The sequence below is a fragment of the Mustela nivalis genome, assembly GCF_964662115.1.
Source record: "Mustela nivalis genome assembly, chromosome: 2".
Taxonomy (NCBI): domain Eukaryota; kingdom Metazoa; phylum Chordata; class Mammalia; order Carnivora; family Mustelidae; genus Mustela; species Mustela nivalis.
This window is the reverse complement of record NC_139021.1, coordinates 64,939,302-64,957,952: the sequence shown is the minus strand read 5'-3', so window position 1 is coordinate 64,957,952 and position 18,651 is coordinate 64,939,302. Positions and strand designations below refer to the sequence as shown.

Here is an 18,651-nt window from a genome sequence, read left to right as displayed (position 1 = left end):
AGACACTAATATTTTTGCTGTTTTATAGTTTAAAACTTTAAGTTTTTTATATATGCAGAATAATCATCATCATTCTAGTAGGCTGAATAATGGCTCGCAAAATACATCGATGTTCTAGAATGTGTATTCCCTTGTATGACAAAAAAGAAAAGAGAGCATTACAAATTTATTAAGAATATCAAGACAAGAGATTGCACTAGGTTATCTGGAAGAGCCTAAAGATGCAATCACACATGTCCTTAAAGAAGCAAGAGATTAGACAAGGCAGTGTGACCATGGAGAAAGTTTGGAATGAGGTAGCCACAGTCATCAGAAGCTAGAGGGAATGGACAGATTCTCCCCTCTAGCTGTCAGAGGAAATGTTGCCGTGTTGACACTTTGATTTCAGCCTCATTGGCATACTATTAGAAGCAGGCTTTGGGACCCAATCTCTCACACTAGAAGACAAAGAGAAGGGTGTGCATCTTTTTTTTTTTCTTTCCTGAAGACTTATATGTATACCCTCCAAGCTAGCATACTTTGACTCAGTCCCTGGGTCCATCATTTTCTAGAATATTTAATCTATTCTTAGTATTAGCCAATTCTTCACAGCAAAATATATTAAGACTTAATCAATCCCAGTTAGCATAATTAAGAAAGTAATGTGCCTGGGTGGCTCAGTCAGTTGAGCATCTCTTGGTTTCAGCTCAAGTCATGATCTCGCAGTTGTGGGATCAAGCCCCCCACTCAGCGCAGAATCTGCCTCAGATTTTGTTTCACTCTCTCTCCACCCCTCCCCACTTGTGTGCTCGCTTGCTCTAAAATGAGTAAGATCTTAGAAAAATATATCTATCTGGAAACTCACACCAGGGTTTTAAGAATTATGCTTTTGTACTATGAATATTTGAAAAAATAAAAATTTGGGCTGGAAAGAAGAATTGTGTTTTTAGTATTTTTTAAAAGGTAGTTTGGCTAAGGAAAATTCATCTAGGTAAAATCATGACTTATTCTTCTAAGGGTCAGAAACACAGAACTTGCAAAATCTTAGGGAAACCATCCAGGTCTATGCTAATTGCCTGTCCCACATAAACAAGGACCAGTTGCTGGTTACGGTGAGGGACACACATGTATATCAGAAAATCCCCCTAAAGGAATTTTTTCAAACTGGAAGTTAGAAAAGTTCCTATGGCAAGAGTCATTCCTCCATATCTCCATCTGGGCTGGTACCTTTCCCCAAGTACAGATTTCCCAGTCTTAGGAGACATGCATTATTTGAACAGAGACAGAGGAGACTGAATTCTATTCACAGAACTTTGTTTGAACCTTGGAGGAGGGGTACTTAGCTTACCTGCCAGTATTTTCTTTGGGTTCTTTTTTCTTTCATTGTTTTGGGCAGGTTGGATGGAGAATCATAAACAAGGCAATAGGCCAGTTTCTAAATCTAATCAAAATAAATCTTTGAGCATTTACTATTTATGAAATACTAGGGGAAGCATATGAAGTAGTTGAAGATACAGGCTCTATATTAAAGGTGACTAGTGCTAACAAAAAAGCTGTTAAAGGTGGTCTCTGTGGGTTTGTTTGGTCACGCTAGAGATGAAACATAAATCTAGAGGTTGAAGGGAAGGGACCTTTCACATGGGAGGACAGAGCTCAGGACAGCCTCCTAGGTGCTAAAAATGAAGTGGATGGAGTAGGAGTGAGCTGTGGTCATGTCTGGTGAAATGGCAGACTCCTCGGACCAGAACAGAGGGGAAAGGGAAAGAGTTTGCAGAGGGTTTGGGACTTCAGAAAAATGAGTTTGAACAGCATTCTTGAGAAGTCATGGCCTACTGAAGTGTTCTGGATCAGCAGAGCTACATGACATAAATGTACTTGAGGAGGATTAATTTGGTACTGAGGCATAGAACTGACGGAGGCAGTGGGAAATTAGGAGGTTATTATGGCCACATGAGAATGATATAATGAAAGAAGATTGAGAGAAATGAGATGGAGGGAAGACATTGCTGCTGGGAAAAAGGAATGCTAAGATTCAGTGAGTAATGATAGTGGGGAAGAAAAAAAATGAGCAGTTTTGACCTTGGGTGGTTAGATTTCTCCAACCTGAATGAGGATAGGAAGAGGACAAGTGTTAAAGGATAAACAGTTTCAAAAAAGTTGGCATCTACATAGAAATGTCCAGCAGCCATCATGAACATATCAGACTGGAAGCATGAAGAAGCCAGAACAGGAAATAAAGGCCTGAAACTCATCAGAACAGAGATAATAGAACTAGTGCCCTGAAAAACAATCAACATGTTTGGAGCAGAGAATACAGAGCTTGCAGAGAACGTTCTGAGTGATAATGTGAGCAGCAAATGGGGTTGGGGTAGGGAGGGGATCCATCAATGGAGACAAAGGAGCAGTGGTCAGACAGGTGTGAGCAACATTGCATTTGGATAATTCCATAGATTTCTAGGAAAAAGAACTTGAAGGACTGGTCATTGGTAATTTTGTAACTATATCTATGCATTGTGTACCCTGAAATTAACCAAGGCTCATTTTAAGATTGTGGAATTAGAGACTTCTGCTGTGGATTTTCAAACTCACCATTTCCTGCCATCCCCATAAGATAATGAAGTCACTGCTTATGTTGTGTAGCTTATTTCAAGTTCAGAGATAACTTCAGCTGACCTTTCCTTTTCCATCCCCACAATTAGAAGGTAGTAGCTAACAGAGCCACCAGATTTTTACTAAGCAACCTACTATGTGAAAGATCTATAACAGGGCTGGACAAACCCCTTATTCACTAATATTCTCCCTTTTAATGCAAAAGGTAAGCATTACAAGTGTTTAAGTAAATCAAATGCAGGCTGGAAAAAGTCTTAAGTCTAACATATGGAGTTAATGGTGACAAGTTGCTTGTTTTTATAAGCACAAGAGCTTTTTAAAGCTAGCACTCTGGCTATGCCCATTAGGTTCCATGGTCCCCTCAGACTTTGTTACATGACATCTGGTACTTCACTGCCTTAGAACTAAAAAGAAATGCCATGCGTGCCATTTGCTTTGTTTCAGTGTTTCTAAATGGTTCCCTTTCCACTTGGTCTTTCTGTTAGTGGTAATATTCTTTTAAGCATTTCAGAAATTGAAGGTCTGGTGTTAATAGACTGTTTTTTTGTTTTTTTTTTTTTTGTTTTTTTTTTTTTTTAAAGAGGGACTATACAACTACAATTTGACCATTAGCTTTAACAAAGTTTTAAAGAGGGCTCCACCGGATGATGGAGTTTTTGCATAAAGTATATGCCCTTGGACTAAAGATTAGGACACAGCCTATCAGGACACAGAGAATCAGTTGCAGATTAAAGTGGCTCAGGGTAATCCTTTATGGCAAGACTTGTATGTTACTTTAGGAAAAATTCCTTATCAAGGATCCTAGTCTGGGAAAAATGAAACTCTACTAACATGTTTGAATTTCATACATCTTGCTAGCTGTGCAGGAGGGCTTAGCACTAAGAGGTATTTCCTATGTAGGGACTTTACAAATGTTTGTTGTCTTCCCTGCCTTGTTGACAGGCAGCTCGACCTTATAGGATAAACTTCATCTGTAGTCCACAAACACTAGTGTACAAAGGAGATGGCTCAGAATCCCTTGGTTGTCATTTTTTAAAAGATTCCTGGGCTTAGTTTCTAGATATTTTGATTCTGTACATTCGAGGGTATGCATAGGATAGATCTGCATTTATTCGATTTGCAGATAATTCTGATGAGCAATCATGTTTAAAGTCTGCTCATTTCTTCCTAGATGTATTGTTCTATGACTGGGAGATTCTATGAAAAGTAGGCTGTGTTCCAGACTGAGTGTCCATTTTCCATATGCTAAGTATGGGCATAAATGCACTGAACCTTCTCAAGTGAAGACTGATGGCCCTTTTTTAGGGGACCATAGCTGACATACTAATTTATGATCTTCTAAATCTTGGTATATAACTACAGCAAAATGTAAGAAGTGCAGAGGAAACATTATCTTGTCCTAGGAGGACCTTGGAGCATTTGATAATTCCTCATATTTCCTCAACAGGTGATAGAAGAGATTAGGAATCCAATAATATAATCCATGGCATGTAAGTCAAAACAGAACCTGGATTTCTTCTTTCCTAGTCCAGTTACTATGAAATACATAATTAAATGGTCAAATTAAATCTCCCATGTTGTTATCATTTTAGTGGGATAAAAAGAAGAGAATTTCTCTCAAAACACCATCACCTTTTCCCTACCTCCTAAGAATTAACATCCCAGAGAGACAGCCCTACAGTGCAAAGGCTACCTTAAAAAAATCATGCATATGACTCTAAAGCTTTCTATTTTCATTTAACATATCCTACATATTCCTCTAGGTCAGTGTGTGTCCATAACTCATTCTTTGTAACAGCTTCATAATATTCCATACTATAGACTTCTCTTGATTTAGATCTTAATTTTTCCAATGGATTTCCTGATGGACTTCTAGCTATCAGTTTTTTTAATTCCACCTCAATGCTGCAATAAATATTCTAATGCACAGTTAGGGTCCCTGATCAAAGGAAGGAGACTGATGTAATGCGAAAGTCCCACAAAGTTTTATTCCTTGCCAAGCATCTAAAATCAAACCGACCAGTCCGGGCGACAACGACCAGGACAGGACCAGGACACTGACCCCGACAACGCCGCTCCCAACTCCGCTACCTGAGGACGACCCTACCTGACCACAAACCCCACCGCAACGCCGCTCCCCAGTGAGGCTGCTCCACGCGAGGCCGCTCACGGACCACACAGCTCCCCGTCAAGGCCGCTCACGGACCACGCCGCTCCCCGACCCCGGGACTCCGCTCCCCGACCCCGGGACTCCGCTTCCCCACCACAACCCTACCCGAGGAGGCCGCTCCCCCAACGAGGATGCACCCCGGACAAGGCCGCTCACGGACCACGCAGATCCCCGACCCCGGGACTCCGCTCCCCGACCCTGGGACTCTGCTTCCCCACCACAACCCTACCCGAGGAGGCCGCTCCCCCAACGAGGGTGCACCCCGGACAAGGCCGCTCACCAACCACGCAGCCCCCAGCCAAGGCCGCTCACGGACCACGCTGATCGCCGACCCCGGGACTCCGCTCCCGGACCCTGGGACTCCTCTTCCCCACCACAACCCTACACCAGGAGGCTGCTCCCCGGACGAGGCCGCTCACGGACCACGCCGCTCCCTCGCAAGGCCGCTATCCGACCACGCTGCTCCCTGACCCGGGGACTCTGCTTCCCCACCACAACCCTACCGGAAGAGGTCGCTCCCCTGAAGATGAGGCCACTTCCCCACGAGACCGCTCCCCCGACAGCCAGGAGACCTCAAACGACCACCCGAAGGACGCTACCCCCACCTGACCTCCCACACTAACCTTTATAGACGTGGTTGAGCCCGGCCCACACCCAGGTGGCCAATGAGATTGCAACACACAGGGAAAACTGCACAGTCATGCTCGGTCAGCCATACCGGTGGCCAATTGAATTCCAGCTCACCATAGCAAATATATGTGCACCCCACTGATTGGATGTCTCCATCCGGCCTGGCCCGCCCCTATATCCGGGATTTGTAAGTAAGTTCCTCTGGGAGGGGCATGGTCAATCTAAGCTTACAACAACATGGCTCCCTCTGGCTAACCAGGCTTTTACACATGCTAACTTCTTGGTCAAATAATTTCTATGAGTAAAATGCATTTGTGCAAAGGTGCGAGAATCAGAACTCTTACTAGATTCTGCAGGATTATTTTCTGATGAGTTAGTAGCAATTTCACATTTCCATCAGCACTGTGTTGTTTTTTTCCACAGCCTCATCAACATTAGTGAAACTCCAAAAAATTGAAAATTGTTCAATCTTCTATTTGAAAAATGGCTTTTTTGTTGCTTTAATTTGCATTTCTCTGGGAATGAACTATACCTTTTTGTGTATGTTGGCTCTTTGTATACCCTTTTCTGTAAATGGCCCTTTTAATAGGCCATTTACACACTGAGATTGGTTGTGCATCAACCAATCTGTGCATCAACCACACTGAGATTATTCTAAGAAAAAGAAAAACCCAAAACAAAATAAATCAAAACCCAACAAAAATCAAGGCAAAAACTTCGTTTTCTTACTTGTCCTGTGTTCAAAATCAAGCCCTGTAGTAATATATTTAGATATTTAGACACCGATTATAAGAGGCAACTTAGACTTTCCCTGAGATATTAAAAGTATCCTATTAAAAAGGCCAAGGAGTTCCCCTTTAGACCAAAGTCATACTAAGCTACATTCTTGTCACTGACAACCTGAACTGTCCTCACATCAGCAAAACTGAAAACTCAGCTTCTAAGTTAAGAAGTTAGCTGGCACATGATGTGTCCTCTATCAACCCTCTGCCAAAATAAAAAGAAGGTACACAAAGAAAGGGAAAATCCAGTACTTAAGTACCTGTACCAGAGAATTAAAGGAAAAGGCCAAAAGATAAAGCTAGATGTTTCACTGACAGGTTTCTCTAAAAAACAAACCCCAGCCTAGGTCTACTCTACTCCTTTAACCGGAAAAGCAGAAGCCCATGCTGTACGATATGGCAGCCATGAACTCACAGGGCTTTTCAAACTAAAATTAAGTAATGTTAAAAATTTAAAAAAAAAATCAGTTTCTCAGTCACACCAGCTGCATTTCGAATGCTCAACAGCCATGCATGGCTAGTGGCTACTATATTGGACAGTGCAGATACAGAACATTCCCATCCATCATCGGCATGGGTTCCAATGGAGGATGCTGGCAGGAGTCCTGCCCATTTCCCATTGAGATGCAGTCACTATATTAACCAGAAAATCAAGCTGCCACCAACAATTGATGAAGAGAGATATCCATCAAATAATTATTTATAATAAAGAAGGATGGAAAACACCTTAAACATGCAAGGGAAAAGTTTAAGGATGATTCAGGTCTGTAAAGAAATATATTAAAAAGGATACTAGGGAGAGTGATTCTTAAAGAGATATGGGAACAAGGGAAGTCGTCCTTTTTTTTTTTTTTTTTAACAGAAAATAGGTCATTGACCACATGGATTCCACAAAGTAAAATGTTTGTAGCCAAAGGAATAGGAGACATAAGCATATTGCTCATTTTTTAATGCATTCTGTGTACCAACCAATGAGCTACGTGCTTCATGTACATTATCTGGTTGAATCAAGAAAATATCAGATAAAAGAGCGAAGAGCTATGTGCTTCATGTACATTATCTGGTTGAATCAAGAAAATATCAGATAAAAGAGATAATATCCATATTTCTATTTCATAGGTGAGAAAAATAAGACTTATCAAGAATACATAAAAGGGGTGCCTGAGAGGCTCAGTGGGTTGGGGCCTCTGCCTTCGGCTCGGGTCGTGGTCCCGGGTCCTGGGATAGAGCCACGCGTCGGGCTCTCTGCTCGGCGGGAAGCCTGCTTCCCCCCTCTCTCTTTGCCTGCCTCTCTGCCTACTTGTGATCTCTGTCTGTCAAATAAATAAATAAAATCTTAAAAAAAAAAAAAAAGAATACATAAAAGAAGAAGCCTGGATAGAAACCCATATTCATCTGACCTCAATCTCTAGCCTGTTTATCTCTGTAATTCAAAACATTACAGAGACTGCTTCTGAGTAGAAATATTATGACTTTTTTTTTCATATTTATTGTGTGTTTTCCAAATTCAATAAACAAGGGATTATTTCTGAAGAAATAATGGTTAAAAGGAGGCTGTTGTACGCAGTGGATCAGTGCTGAAAACGGGTTCATTATGAACACCAGGAGTTTCATATTCTGCTGAAACTTCTGTTCAAATCTAATTTCTCAAAGTATATTGCTAGACGCTAATGAAAACCCAAAGAGACACACGCATTTAGGAGATGGATAGCCAATGAATTTTCGTTGTTTTTAGAATGAACAACTTTTTTATATCTTAACAATTTTATGCGAGCTATGAAAAAGATAAAGAAATATTTATGACATTCACTCAATTCCACAGTAATACTAAGTTGTTTGTGTTCTCACTCTGGTTTGAAATGTGCATATTTCAGAGGCTGGGAGTCAAAGCTCAACCCTAAACAAGAACACCATAGAACACTGTCATTTACAGATACCACACCCACTCATCTAACTTACTACGGGCACTTGCCTGGGCAGCAGGATGTAACAGGCTTCACCAAGGCAGCTGTAGAATCAGACACACATATACCTCAGTGCTGCCCAGCAAACAGTGAGCAACACACTGGGATTGCCATGGATACCGGTTTTACCAAAGGTTTACCCTGTATCAGTAGCATTTAATCAAGAACAACAGAAGAGGTGATTGAGGAAACACACAGAAATAAATGAGGACCAATTCCTACCATCCAACTGTCTTACAGAAACTTTTCCTTACTAAAAATGGCCCGATTTACCCCTTGGTATATTTATCGAACTTCCATTTGAGAGAGATCTATGTAGTCATAGATAATTATCAAGAATAGGCCAGAATCCACAATGAGGGGGTTCATGAGTCAAAATCAGCCCATGGGCCAGTTATCTTTAGCCTACAAATGTTATTTTTCTGTTGTTATTGTCATTATTCTGTAACTAATTTCGTGCCACATTTTTAAACTGATGGATTTCACAATTAAAAAACAGATTTCTTGGGATGCCTGGGTGGCTCAGTCAGTTAAGTATCTGTCTTTGGCTCAAGTCATGACCCCAGAGTCCTGGGGTTGAGTCCTGTCCAAGGCTCCCTGCTCAGTTCTTCTCCCTCTTCCTGACATTCTCCCTGCTCCCATGCTCGTTCTCTCTCTCTCTCTTTCTCTCTGGCAAATAAATAAATAAATAAGTCTTTAAAAAATTTCTAACTTTTCTCAATAAAGCTGAAGACTTGGCTACTTTGGTCTAGAACTCTCTTATGGCAACCCTTGGCTGGAGCTGAATAGTAGCTAACCCAAGGCCCCCCCCAATGCCTCCCCTGGATTGTTTCATTCAGCAATGTCAACTACACCATCTTTGTAGGCACCTGGGCTTGCAGATATGGTCACAGGAGGCCTCTGAGAGACCATTAAAACACACCGTACCTGCCACATACCTATCCTCGTTTCACCTAAATAAATATAACCCCATTTCTCCTTAGACTGCCTGTTCACCTCAGGGAAGAGGAGAAGAGTGAGACCTGCCCAGAAGGGCACACAAAGAAAAGCCTGTTTCACCACCAGCCACAATCTCAAGGCTAACATGGCAACCAGGTACTACCTTTACGGCCTCACTTTCCCCGGCTCTGGCCAGCTCATACCAGCTCATTCAGGGCTCACCATACATGGAGGTGCCCATCTCTACCTTTACCATGGTCCCCTCACCTAGAACGTACCTCCTCCATGCATTTGTGGATTTGTGCCTTCCCTGGTAGACAACAGCTGCTGTGACATTCACCCCACACAATACCTGAAACATATTTACAATAAGAATGATCCATCAGGGCGCCTGGGTGGCTCAGTGGGTTAAAGCCTCTGCCTTCGGCTCGGGTCATGATCCCAGCGTCCTGGGATCGAGGCCCACATCAGGCTCTCTGCTCAGTGGGGAGCCTGCTTCCTCCTCTCTCTCTGCCTGCCTCTCTGCCTACTTGTGATCTCTGTTTGTCAAATAAATAAAATCTTTAAAAAAAAAAAGAACGATCCATCAGCAAATCCCAGTTCACCTTCAAATTACTTAGCTGGACGCTGGCAAAATTCATCCCTCAACTAATTCTACTTTTTTTGTTATTGTATTTAGCCACTGTGTTGTCATCTGTGTATCTGGGCTTTACACACCAATCCTCAATCTTGAGAAGGAAGCCTATCTTTTGTGGCCATTTCCACGGAGCCCACCATCGTGCCAATACCCTGCAAGGGTACACTGAACATGGGTAAATGAGTGACAGGACAGATCACAGAGTACTTCCCCATCAGCCATTACCCCTTGTAATGGACACAGAGGTAACTAACTTCCTCACCATCACCCTCATCATTGCTATCGCCCTTGCCACCAGCACACCATCTCCATTTGCTAAGAGAGCAGAGACCCAGGGCACACAGCCTGAGGCAAGGCAGCCAGGGTCCGATGCATGCCTCTGTGTCTAATGTTGCTACAGTGCCGCCAAAAGGGTGGAAGGGACCAGCATCCCAAGGACCGTGATTACTCAGTGGGCTGCCGCCTACTTTTTCACACCCTCCCAATTTGAAAACAAAATGGAGACAACTGCTGGTTTAGATCACATCCAAGGGAGAGTTGCTATCCTATCAGCAACCTGCACTACACCTGGCAGAGAGCTAGTTGAATAACGAACGCTGACGTCTTACAGGACATATCTCATATCTTCTTCCTCTGGAGTTTTCTATAAGTTATGGATTAATAAACTTTCCCTAAGAATGAAGCCTTACTAATCTTGCAAAATACTTAGAAAAAGAGAATATTTTATTATGCCCATGTACCATGAATTATGATAAGCAAAGTCCCATGTGTGCTGACAAGAAATAAAGTTGCTCTCTACAGCAAATTGTATTTGTGATCTGGTTGTTTCCTCTCCAGTCAGATTTGGAGTAACCAAAATAACAACCTGTGCGTATCTGGATCTGTGAAGACAATAGGGGTCACAAAGTTCACAGCCAACTGAGACCCAGTTTCCCAGGAGAGAAAGAGAAAATTAGTATGGTGGCATTTCTTCAAGCCCCTCCTCTTAAAGCCAGGAAAGCAAGCAAGCAAGCAAGCAGAGACACAGAGAGAAAAGGTCTGTCTTCAGTCAACTACTAAGTTCTCTTCATGATACTGTAGCCTTCCCTTTCAAAGGGAATAGCTGTGTGGCTTCATGTAATCTACTTTACTTGTCTGAAGGTGGAGCGGTGAGGAAGAAAGGATGGTCGATGGGCACCAGGCACAGTTCTAATTGTGTTGCCACTCCCCCTATAGGTCTGATTGTGGCTAAACAATTAAAACAAAAGCATGAGTAAGAATTCATTTTCCAGTGGAGGCTCCAAGCGTTCAGGGACTTGCCCACAGCCATGGACCTAATTACTTCATTACTCAAACCTTGGTCTGAGGGTCTGGAAAATGGGGATGGTGACACCCATCCTGTCTGTCTGATAAGATCAGAAGCTGAAAAGTTTTTGCATGAGTGTGAGTACATGTGTGTGGGTGTGCAAATGTGCGTGCCTATGTGAAATGCTACAAAAGGATAAGATGACCACAGCTGGAGGGCAGATTTACCTGTATGTTCACTCACCAGCTGGCTTCCTTCATTCTGAAACTTCAAGGCTGGAAGTCACCCAAGCTTCAGACCAAAGCAGCATGGACTGCAAAGGGAACTCAAGTAGTAGCAGCTCCTCTGAGAAGCCCTTGGTGACCCCACAACACATGGACCAGCTCTCCAACCTCAATGAAGTCTCCCCATCTATAGACTGAGCAGGCTGTTAGGCCAGGCTACAGAGGAACCCTGCTCTGGCATTCAGTGATCCCGGAACGGCTGTACTGCTTACCAGGAGCACTGGCCTAGAGCTGCCTATAATCAGGCCACATTTCCACTCTTCCTTCTCCTGTCATGTTGAAATACAGGTTCACAATCCAAATTTCCTGGGTCTGATGTGTTCGGAATGCAGATTTTAATATGCAGTTCAGAAAGGCAGCGTGTCGCATGTCACATGTCACATGTCACACACTTAGCTTTTAGGTATCTGGACTACCCCTAGCTAGGTCCCTCCCTCCGTAATCAAGTTCATCAATACCTCTCAAGCCATATGTATGACTATTCACACTCAGGGGGATCAACAGATATGATAAGTAGCCTCGTATCCATTCAGATCAGATCAGGTCTTGCCATTCAATGAATTAGGAAAAATATTGGGAATTTTCAGAGTCATCTAGATTTGGGAACTGCAGAATAGGGACTATCACTGTTCTACTCACCAGGGCACTTGGCATGGACGTAGCTCCCCCTGGCAAGATAGAGATTCAATGCCAGGGGTCCCTCTCACAGTTCAGCAAGGGAGGTTGGATGGGACAGCATGGGAGGGCAGCTTAGAGGAGGAGCAGGGCTTTACTTCCCATTCCCAAGTTCTGCAATATTAACAAACACTTTTATAAGAGACTAGTATTCCTGGCATCAGAACTAGTCCTTTGCCTGTTTCTCTCTGATCCGATTCAGGCTCCTTCCCCTGCGCTGCAGCCTTCCTGCATGGCAGGAAGCTGAGCCCAAGTCCCATTCCCAGGCTCCCTGGCCAACTGACTTCCAGTTAGGGTCAATCAATGGGAATGGCAGGCAGGAGACAGGAAGAAAGGGAGGGGGTTAGAAACTAGGGTATCTATCTCCCTCTATCCCTCTCTTTCTGCTTCAAGGTGGCATCCTGGGCAGCGGCCCAGTCTCCTCGATGGATCCTACTCAGCCCTGTGTGGGACCTGCTCCCACCATGCAGCCCCAATTCCCAGGCTCTGGGAACAGTACCCCTTCCCTTTGTGCCTCTAACTCCAGAAGGAGCTTCTCACTGCTGTTCCATCCCACTCTCAGCTCTTCAGACACGTGTGTGATTCTATGAAAATTTTCCTTGTAGTTTCCTGTATTAAATTCCTTCTATTAGGCTACCTGGTATGTGTCTCTTGACACAGCGCTCACTGACACAGTGTCTACTGTTAACATTGTTACGTTCTGCTTGGATGTCCCAGTGGTGTGGCTGGGTTTTGAGGTGTGCTCACAGGACAGCACCCAGAGACACTCTCCCCTTGCCCCCAAAACACAATGGTTGGCAGAGTTTCCATCTTTAAATTGTAATTTTAAACCAACTGCAGACAACCCATGAAGGGAACAATCACCCAGCTAAAATACCTACATTACCAGGGAACTGGGCAAAGAACTGATAAGGTCCACCTCCTGACTATTCCCCCAAATAGAAATAACACATGAAAGAGGGAATAAAGCATATTTCAGCAACTGTGCAAGATCACACTACAAAACTTTAAGCTGGGAGCCCTTTTGTGGTTGTTGATTTCATGCAATTTCTTTGATTTGGTGAAAGGGGAAGGACAAAACAAAACAAACAAACAAAGGAAGCAAGGTAAAGGAGGGAAGGAGAGAGGACAGGGCAGGAAATGCACAGTTTGGGCATAAAAGAAGCCAAGGACTGGTCCCAAAAGGAAACACTGAAAATTACAAGAGAAAGCTCTTATTTTGTTTTCAAGGTTCAAAATAGTTCATGAAAGGGAGGACAATCTTCTCTCTACTGCAAAGTAACCTTGGTAGGCATTATAAATCAGAAGAAGCAAGAATTTAGTGTGAACTTCCTGGAAAAGCTAAGCCTCTGAGGCATGGAAGACAAGTCGACAGGGCCCTGGAGAAACTCTCAATCTTTAGAGGAATCGAGAGAAACAGACATGGAGCAGAACAGCATAGGGCATAATGAAGTATGGTGTTTAATAGAGTTTGAGGTTCCAGAAGCCTGAGAACGATACACATGCCTAGGAAAGGCAGGCACAGGAAGGCATCAAACTTGGCTGAGCCTATGCTGAATGACTCATGTATTTTTGTTTTTAAAAAAGGACAATGTCAATCCATTCTCCCAACCCCCTTCCTCTCAGCCACATTAACTTATGGCTACTGGAATCAAGACCTCTCTCTCCACTGAAACATTTGGAGCAGTCAAATGTACACAAAATGATATCTGACCTCACTCCTATGAACCCAGGGAGAGCAAAGAGAAAATATGGAGTGATATTAGGGTAACCAAGTGATCAGCTTCTCCTTCCTGTAATTTTGCCTTAAAATGACACCCTTTTTTACATCAACCTAAATTAGTATGACTTGCATTATCTTCACCCCAGAAAATACAATGAAACATGATGGCATAATGTGAGAAAGAGGAGAAAGTTACCCCAATAAGCAAGGAGAGAAGAAAAATTTGAAATTTTATCCACACGAATATCCTAGGCATATTCCGGGAGAGAAACGAGTATCCCCTCTAGCTCCTAAAATATAAATAATATTTGAATGGGAAAAATATTACTGGGAGTGAGTTTATGAAAGAGTTAATAACATAAAGAATTCCGAGGGGCACCTGGGTGGCTCAGTGGGTTAAACCTCTGCCTTCAGCTCAGGTCATGGTCTCAGGGTACTAGATCAAATCCCACATCAGGCTCTCTGTTCAGTGGGAAGCCTGCTTCCGCCCCCCCCCCCAACCTGCCTGCCTCTCTGCCTACTTGTGATCTCTCTCTCTGTCAAATAAATGAATAAAATCTGAAATTAAAAAAAAAAAGAATTTCAGAGAAAGACATAGAGAGACAGCAACAGAGAGAGAAGGATAGCAATCGACAAATAATCATCATCCCTTGGGCCATAGGTAGACGTCTGTCCTGCTGTCCCCATTTTTGCAGATATGTTACAATGTCTGTGCATAATGGTGATTCCTCATATAGAAAAATGCTTCAGTCTTTCACATGTTCAACACAATATACTTGAGGATGGTAAGTCAACGTGGGGAGGTGGGAAGAATACCGACATGGGTACAGGAGACCTGGATCTCTATTCCTGCTCAACTTGATGACCTGAAATGCCTTTTCACTTACAGATCCAGATTACAAAACAAAACAAAAATGAAACAAAAAAAGTTTTCAAGATCTCTGATCACAAAGAATTTCAATACTGTTTGACTTGAGTGAATTATCAAAATGAAATGTTGCTTCAATTAGATTCTTCATCTGCCTGGAGGGTGGCTCCAGGCATCCATATATCCACCAAATGCAATTTTTAGGAAGGGTCCTATCAGGTACCAAGCCAACCCCCATCCCTTTAAGGGAAATGACTTTGGAGGGCAGAGGGGAGTGAAGTAGCAGATTCCTCTCTGGCCTGGGGAAGAGAACAGAACAGTAAGTGATGGCATCTCTTCCCTGCAGCCTCCTACAGTGGTGTGTCTTGCAAATGAAACATACTGTGAAACAGCTTGTGAGATGAGCTTCATCAACAATAAGTAATTTTTATCCAGATTCTATTGTTGAATACAATGAACATGATTAAATGTTTCAAATATGCCTACTCAGACCTTAAGCAAACCATCAAGAAAAGAAAAAAGAAAAAAAAAAAACCTAGTAAAAATCATCCCCTAAATCTGCTTTAGGAGGAGATTTAATTGCCAACTTGATGCTTAGAACTGAATTCCTACTTGACAGTGGCACTGCTCCCAAGAAAACTGTAGCAACACATTTGCACTTCTCACCGTGGCCTCTGCTCTCATCCCTGCCAATCCCCTGAGAGTCAGCAAATAGTTACAATGTCAGTCTTTCAAATCACTGCATTTAGAACTTCCCAAACCTTTAAGAGGGCCTCTGTGTATGGAAAAGAACAATAGCACTTCAAAAGCTATGTCTGCGAGTTCTTCAATACTCCATTTGAATGCTGGGGTTTCAATCAAGGACATCAGCAGACAATTTCTGATTGTTAAGAAGTTGACTTTTACACAGTTCTGATTAGGTTGCCGCGGGCGAAAGGGAAAGGGTCAAAGCTTTCAGCCTTGGCTTTCACAAAGTAGCCAGTGTTTTTCTTACCCGCCCAGCGCCCGGACAGAAAAGCTCTTCCTAAAGGATCTAAGTCCAGGCGTGCCTGAGTCTCCAAACTTACCCGCCAGGCACCGACCCACGTGGGCACGCAACCATGCTCGCCTACAGTTGCCGGAGCTCACGGATGCCGGCGCTGGGTCGGCGCCCGTTCGCTGAGCGCCCCCGGCCTCCCCACCCGCATCCCATTCCTTCAGACTCTCCCAACCCAGGCAGACGTGCCCTGGCAGACCCCCAACAATGAGGACTTGTGTGGTGCAGTTGGGGGTGGCGGGTAGTTTAGAGTGAAACATACACAATCTGGCGGGTCCGGGAGCAAGCAACGCAGGAGCCAAGTGGCATCAGCCTCTCCATGCAGATTTCCCTTGCGCCGACTAGCTCTTCCCCCACCCGGTCAGGTCACCAGCACCACCAAGGGAGGGGGGCGGGGAGGGACGGGCGCCTTAAAAAGTGCAGAGAAAAGACTCGCCCTCCCACCAAGGGTCACAATAATACTCTGCCGGACGGGGACGGAATCAGCCGGGGAAGGAGGGTCCCGGCAGCAGCAACCACCTCCGTTTTGAAATTTACTTTGTACACTCATCCCAAGGCTCCCTTCCGACGAACGACACAATCTCCCCCATCTCTGTCTCCCTGCGTCCAGATTCTCTCGGCGGTTGAGCCCTCCGATAGCGCTTTTTAGGAGCCGAACCACGGGGATTTTAAAGTTTCCCCAGTAGGAGAAAAAAAAGAAAAAGGAAGAAAGCAAAAACAAAACAAAAGCCCTGAGTTCTGGTTCCCAGGCACAGCATCCAGTCTGGAACCTAAACCAAGGGGGCGGGCCAGGGAGGAGAGCCATCGGGGCTGCGGGGAGCCTGGGGAATGGGACAGGGGGGAGCAGCACAGAACGGAGTCCACAGAGGACTCGGGAACGGCTTGGGTCCGGGGAGACGCGGGGTCCAGCTCTGAGGGTGTTTGCGAAAAGGTAGGGGTTATAGGAGAAACCCGCTTGTTCGACGGTTGCGGGCAGAGCCGTAGCTCTACAGATGAGTGGGGAAGAGGATCCGGCCGCGGGAAGCCGCTCGAGAGGCCGGGAGATGGGCTCCGGAGCAATGGGGAGGTTTTGGAGTGGAAGGGAGGGCTCAAAGGTGGATAGAACCGGGTTCGCGGCAGGGAGGAGGGAGCAGCCGGTCTCGGAGAGAGACGAGTGTTTGGGGTGAGGACGTCTGGAAAGAAGACGCGCGCGGTCAGAAGGAGACTAGGGGTGGTCAGGGAGAGCCAAAAGGAAGGAGGAGAGGTCGCTCCTTTTCTCCCAGCAGAAAGAGGGAGCGGGCGGAAAACTGCTGTCGCCATCCCCGCAACACCCCAGCCAAACTCCCACGACGGGCGCGCCCAGGAGCCCTCTTCTGCGCCCGGAGCCCCAAGCGGTGGCGTCTGGCACCCGGTTCCCCTCTCCCCCCGGCACCTGCTGGCGCTGAACTCAGAGCTGCGCCGGGCCCCACCGCGACTCACCTCCGCTCGCGGACAGCATCCTCCTCCGCTGTCGCAGCCGCGCTGGAAGCGGCTCCCCATGCACGGCGGGCGACACACTCAGGCGCGCTCTCCAGCCTGGGAAAGCCCCGGCGAGCGCCGCGCAGGGTCCATTCTCCCCAGGAGCCACCAGCCTGCGTCAGCGCCGGGGGAGGAGACGGCCGCCCGCGCAGCCCCGACTCCTCCCGCGGCCTCCGCCCCATCCGCCCCCGCGCCCGCCCAGCGCAGGGCAACCTAGCTCACCTGCTGGCTCCCCTCGCTGCCTCTCCGCCGCCTGGCCGCCGGGCCGCTCGCCTGCGGCGCGCCCTCGCCCGGGGCCTTGCCTCTCCGGCTCCGGCTGCGGCTCCGGCACTCGCCCCCGCTCTCGCCCGGACGCTGTCCGCGGCGCCTGAGCGCGCTCCGCGAGCTTAGCCGAGTCATGGCGGCGGCGGGGTGGAGGAGGCAGAAGGAGCGAACAAGCGAGCGGGTGCGCCTCGATTCGCGGTCGCGCCTCTGGAGCCCCTGCGCTCACTCCGCATCCCGGTGCGGAAGGAGGCGAGCGGAGCCGAGGGCTTGGGGTCCCCTACAGGGCTTGGGGTCTCCCCCCCAGCCGCATCGCGCCGAGCGGGGGAGGGAGGGAAAGGGTCAAAGCTTTCAGCCTCGGCTGAAAGTAGCCAGTGTTTTTCGCCACCGTCCCCACCGACCACAGCGCCCTCCCGACCTGCCTCATTTTTCCCTAGGGTCTACTCTTATCCAAGCCTCCAAACTTCTCACGCATTCCCAAGGGTAGAGCGACCGCGGGTGAGAGCCAGAGGCGGGTTCGGCGAGGGCCCGCTGCCCCCTCGCTCCTTCGCGGGAGGGGCCGCTAGCTCCCAGCGGCCAACCCTGGTTAGGCAGACCCGCGTCTCCACTGAGGCTCCACTGGGCGAGAAGGGAGAAGGCTTGCATCGCTCCCGTGGCCCTCAGTCCTAGGAAGGGGCTCAAGCCCCTGAAGGTATGCGGGCTGGTCTGCTCGCCCACTCGCGTTCTTAGAATGCTCGGCAGAAGACAATCTGCAGATTCAGTTCGAACACGCGGCCTGCAAGGGAGAAGGCCCCAGCCAGTAAACAGTTGCTCCCTCCTTCTGGTCCTAGTTGCACAGAAGACTGTTTTGGTCTGAAAGTCTTGTATCCTGAGATTGGGTTTAACTCCAGTAAATGTCTGGTATGGTATAACCTGTCTCCAGACGCCGGAATGCCAGGTGTGGGAGAGAGAAAAAAACCCGATCAAGGGCTGCCCATGGGAACAGGGCCAAGAAAGGAAGAAAAGACAGGGAACAGTTCCTCAAAAAATTGATTTTTTTATTCTTTTGAGGGGCCACACTCCTGTCCTCCAGCTGTATAATAAAAAAGCTAATGTGGCAGATTTGGGTTTTGGGGTTTTTTTCCCCTCATAGCTTCTGTCACTCACCCATGAAAATTTAATGAAGCATTTAGGATCATTACCCCCAGGGTCAATGGGCTAAAAATATTTAGCCTAATGCACTCCTTGTGGAGCCAATACGTCCATTGCTGGTACATACAAAGTCATCGAGAAACCCTCGCTTTCTGCATAAAATTCACGACCCATTAAACT

The 18,651-nt window shown here is 46.1% G+C and overlaps 1 protein-coding gene across 3 annotated transcripts in view; it reads right to left on the bottom strand.

Moving 5' to 3' along the window:
* The window catches only part of LOC309858268 (uncharacterized protein), a 77,886-nt gene extending 60,621 nt beyond the window's left edge, over positions 1-17,265 (bottom strand). For 2 of the 3 annotated variants that reach the window (XR_014308121.1, XM_082718960.1), the window contains exon 1: positions 17,041-17,265. Coding sequence is in view for 1 of the 3 variants with exons in the window: in XM_082718960.1 (XP_082575086.1) it covers positions 17,041-17,261 (221 nt within the window). In the remaining 2 variants the exon portion in view is untranslated. Of the gene's footprint in view, positions 1-15,844; positions 15,864-17,040 lie in introns of those variants that run through there. The other variant, XR_014308122.1, reaches the window with a different exon arrangement.
* Positions 17,266-18,651: the final 1,386 nt, after the last annotated feature.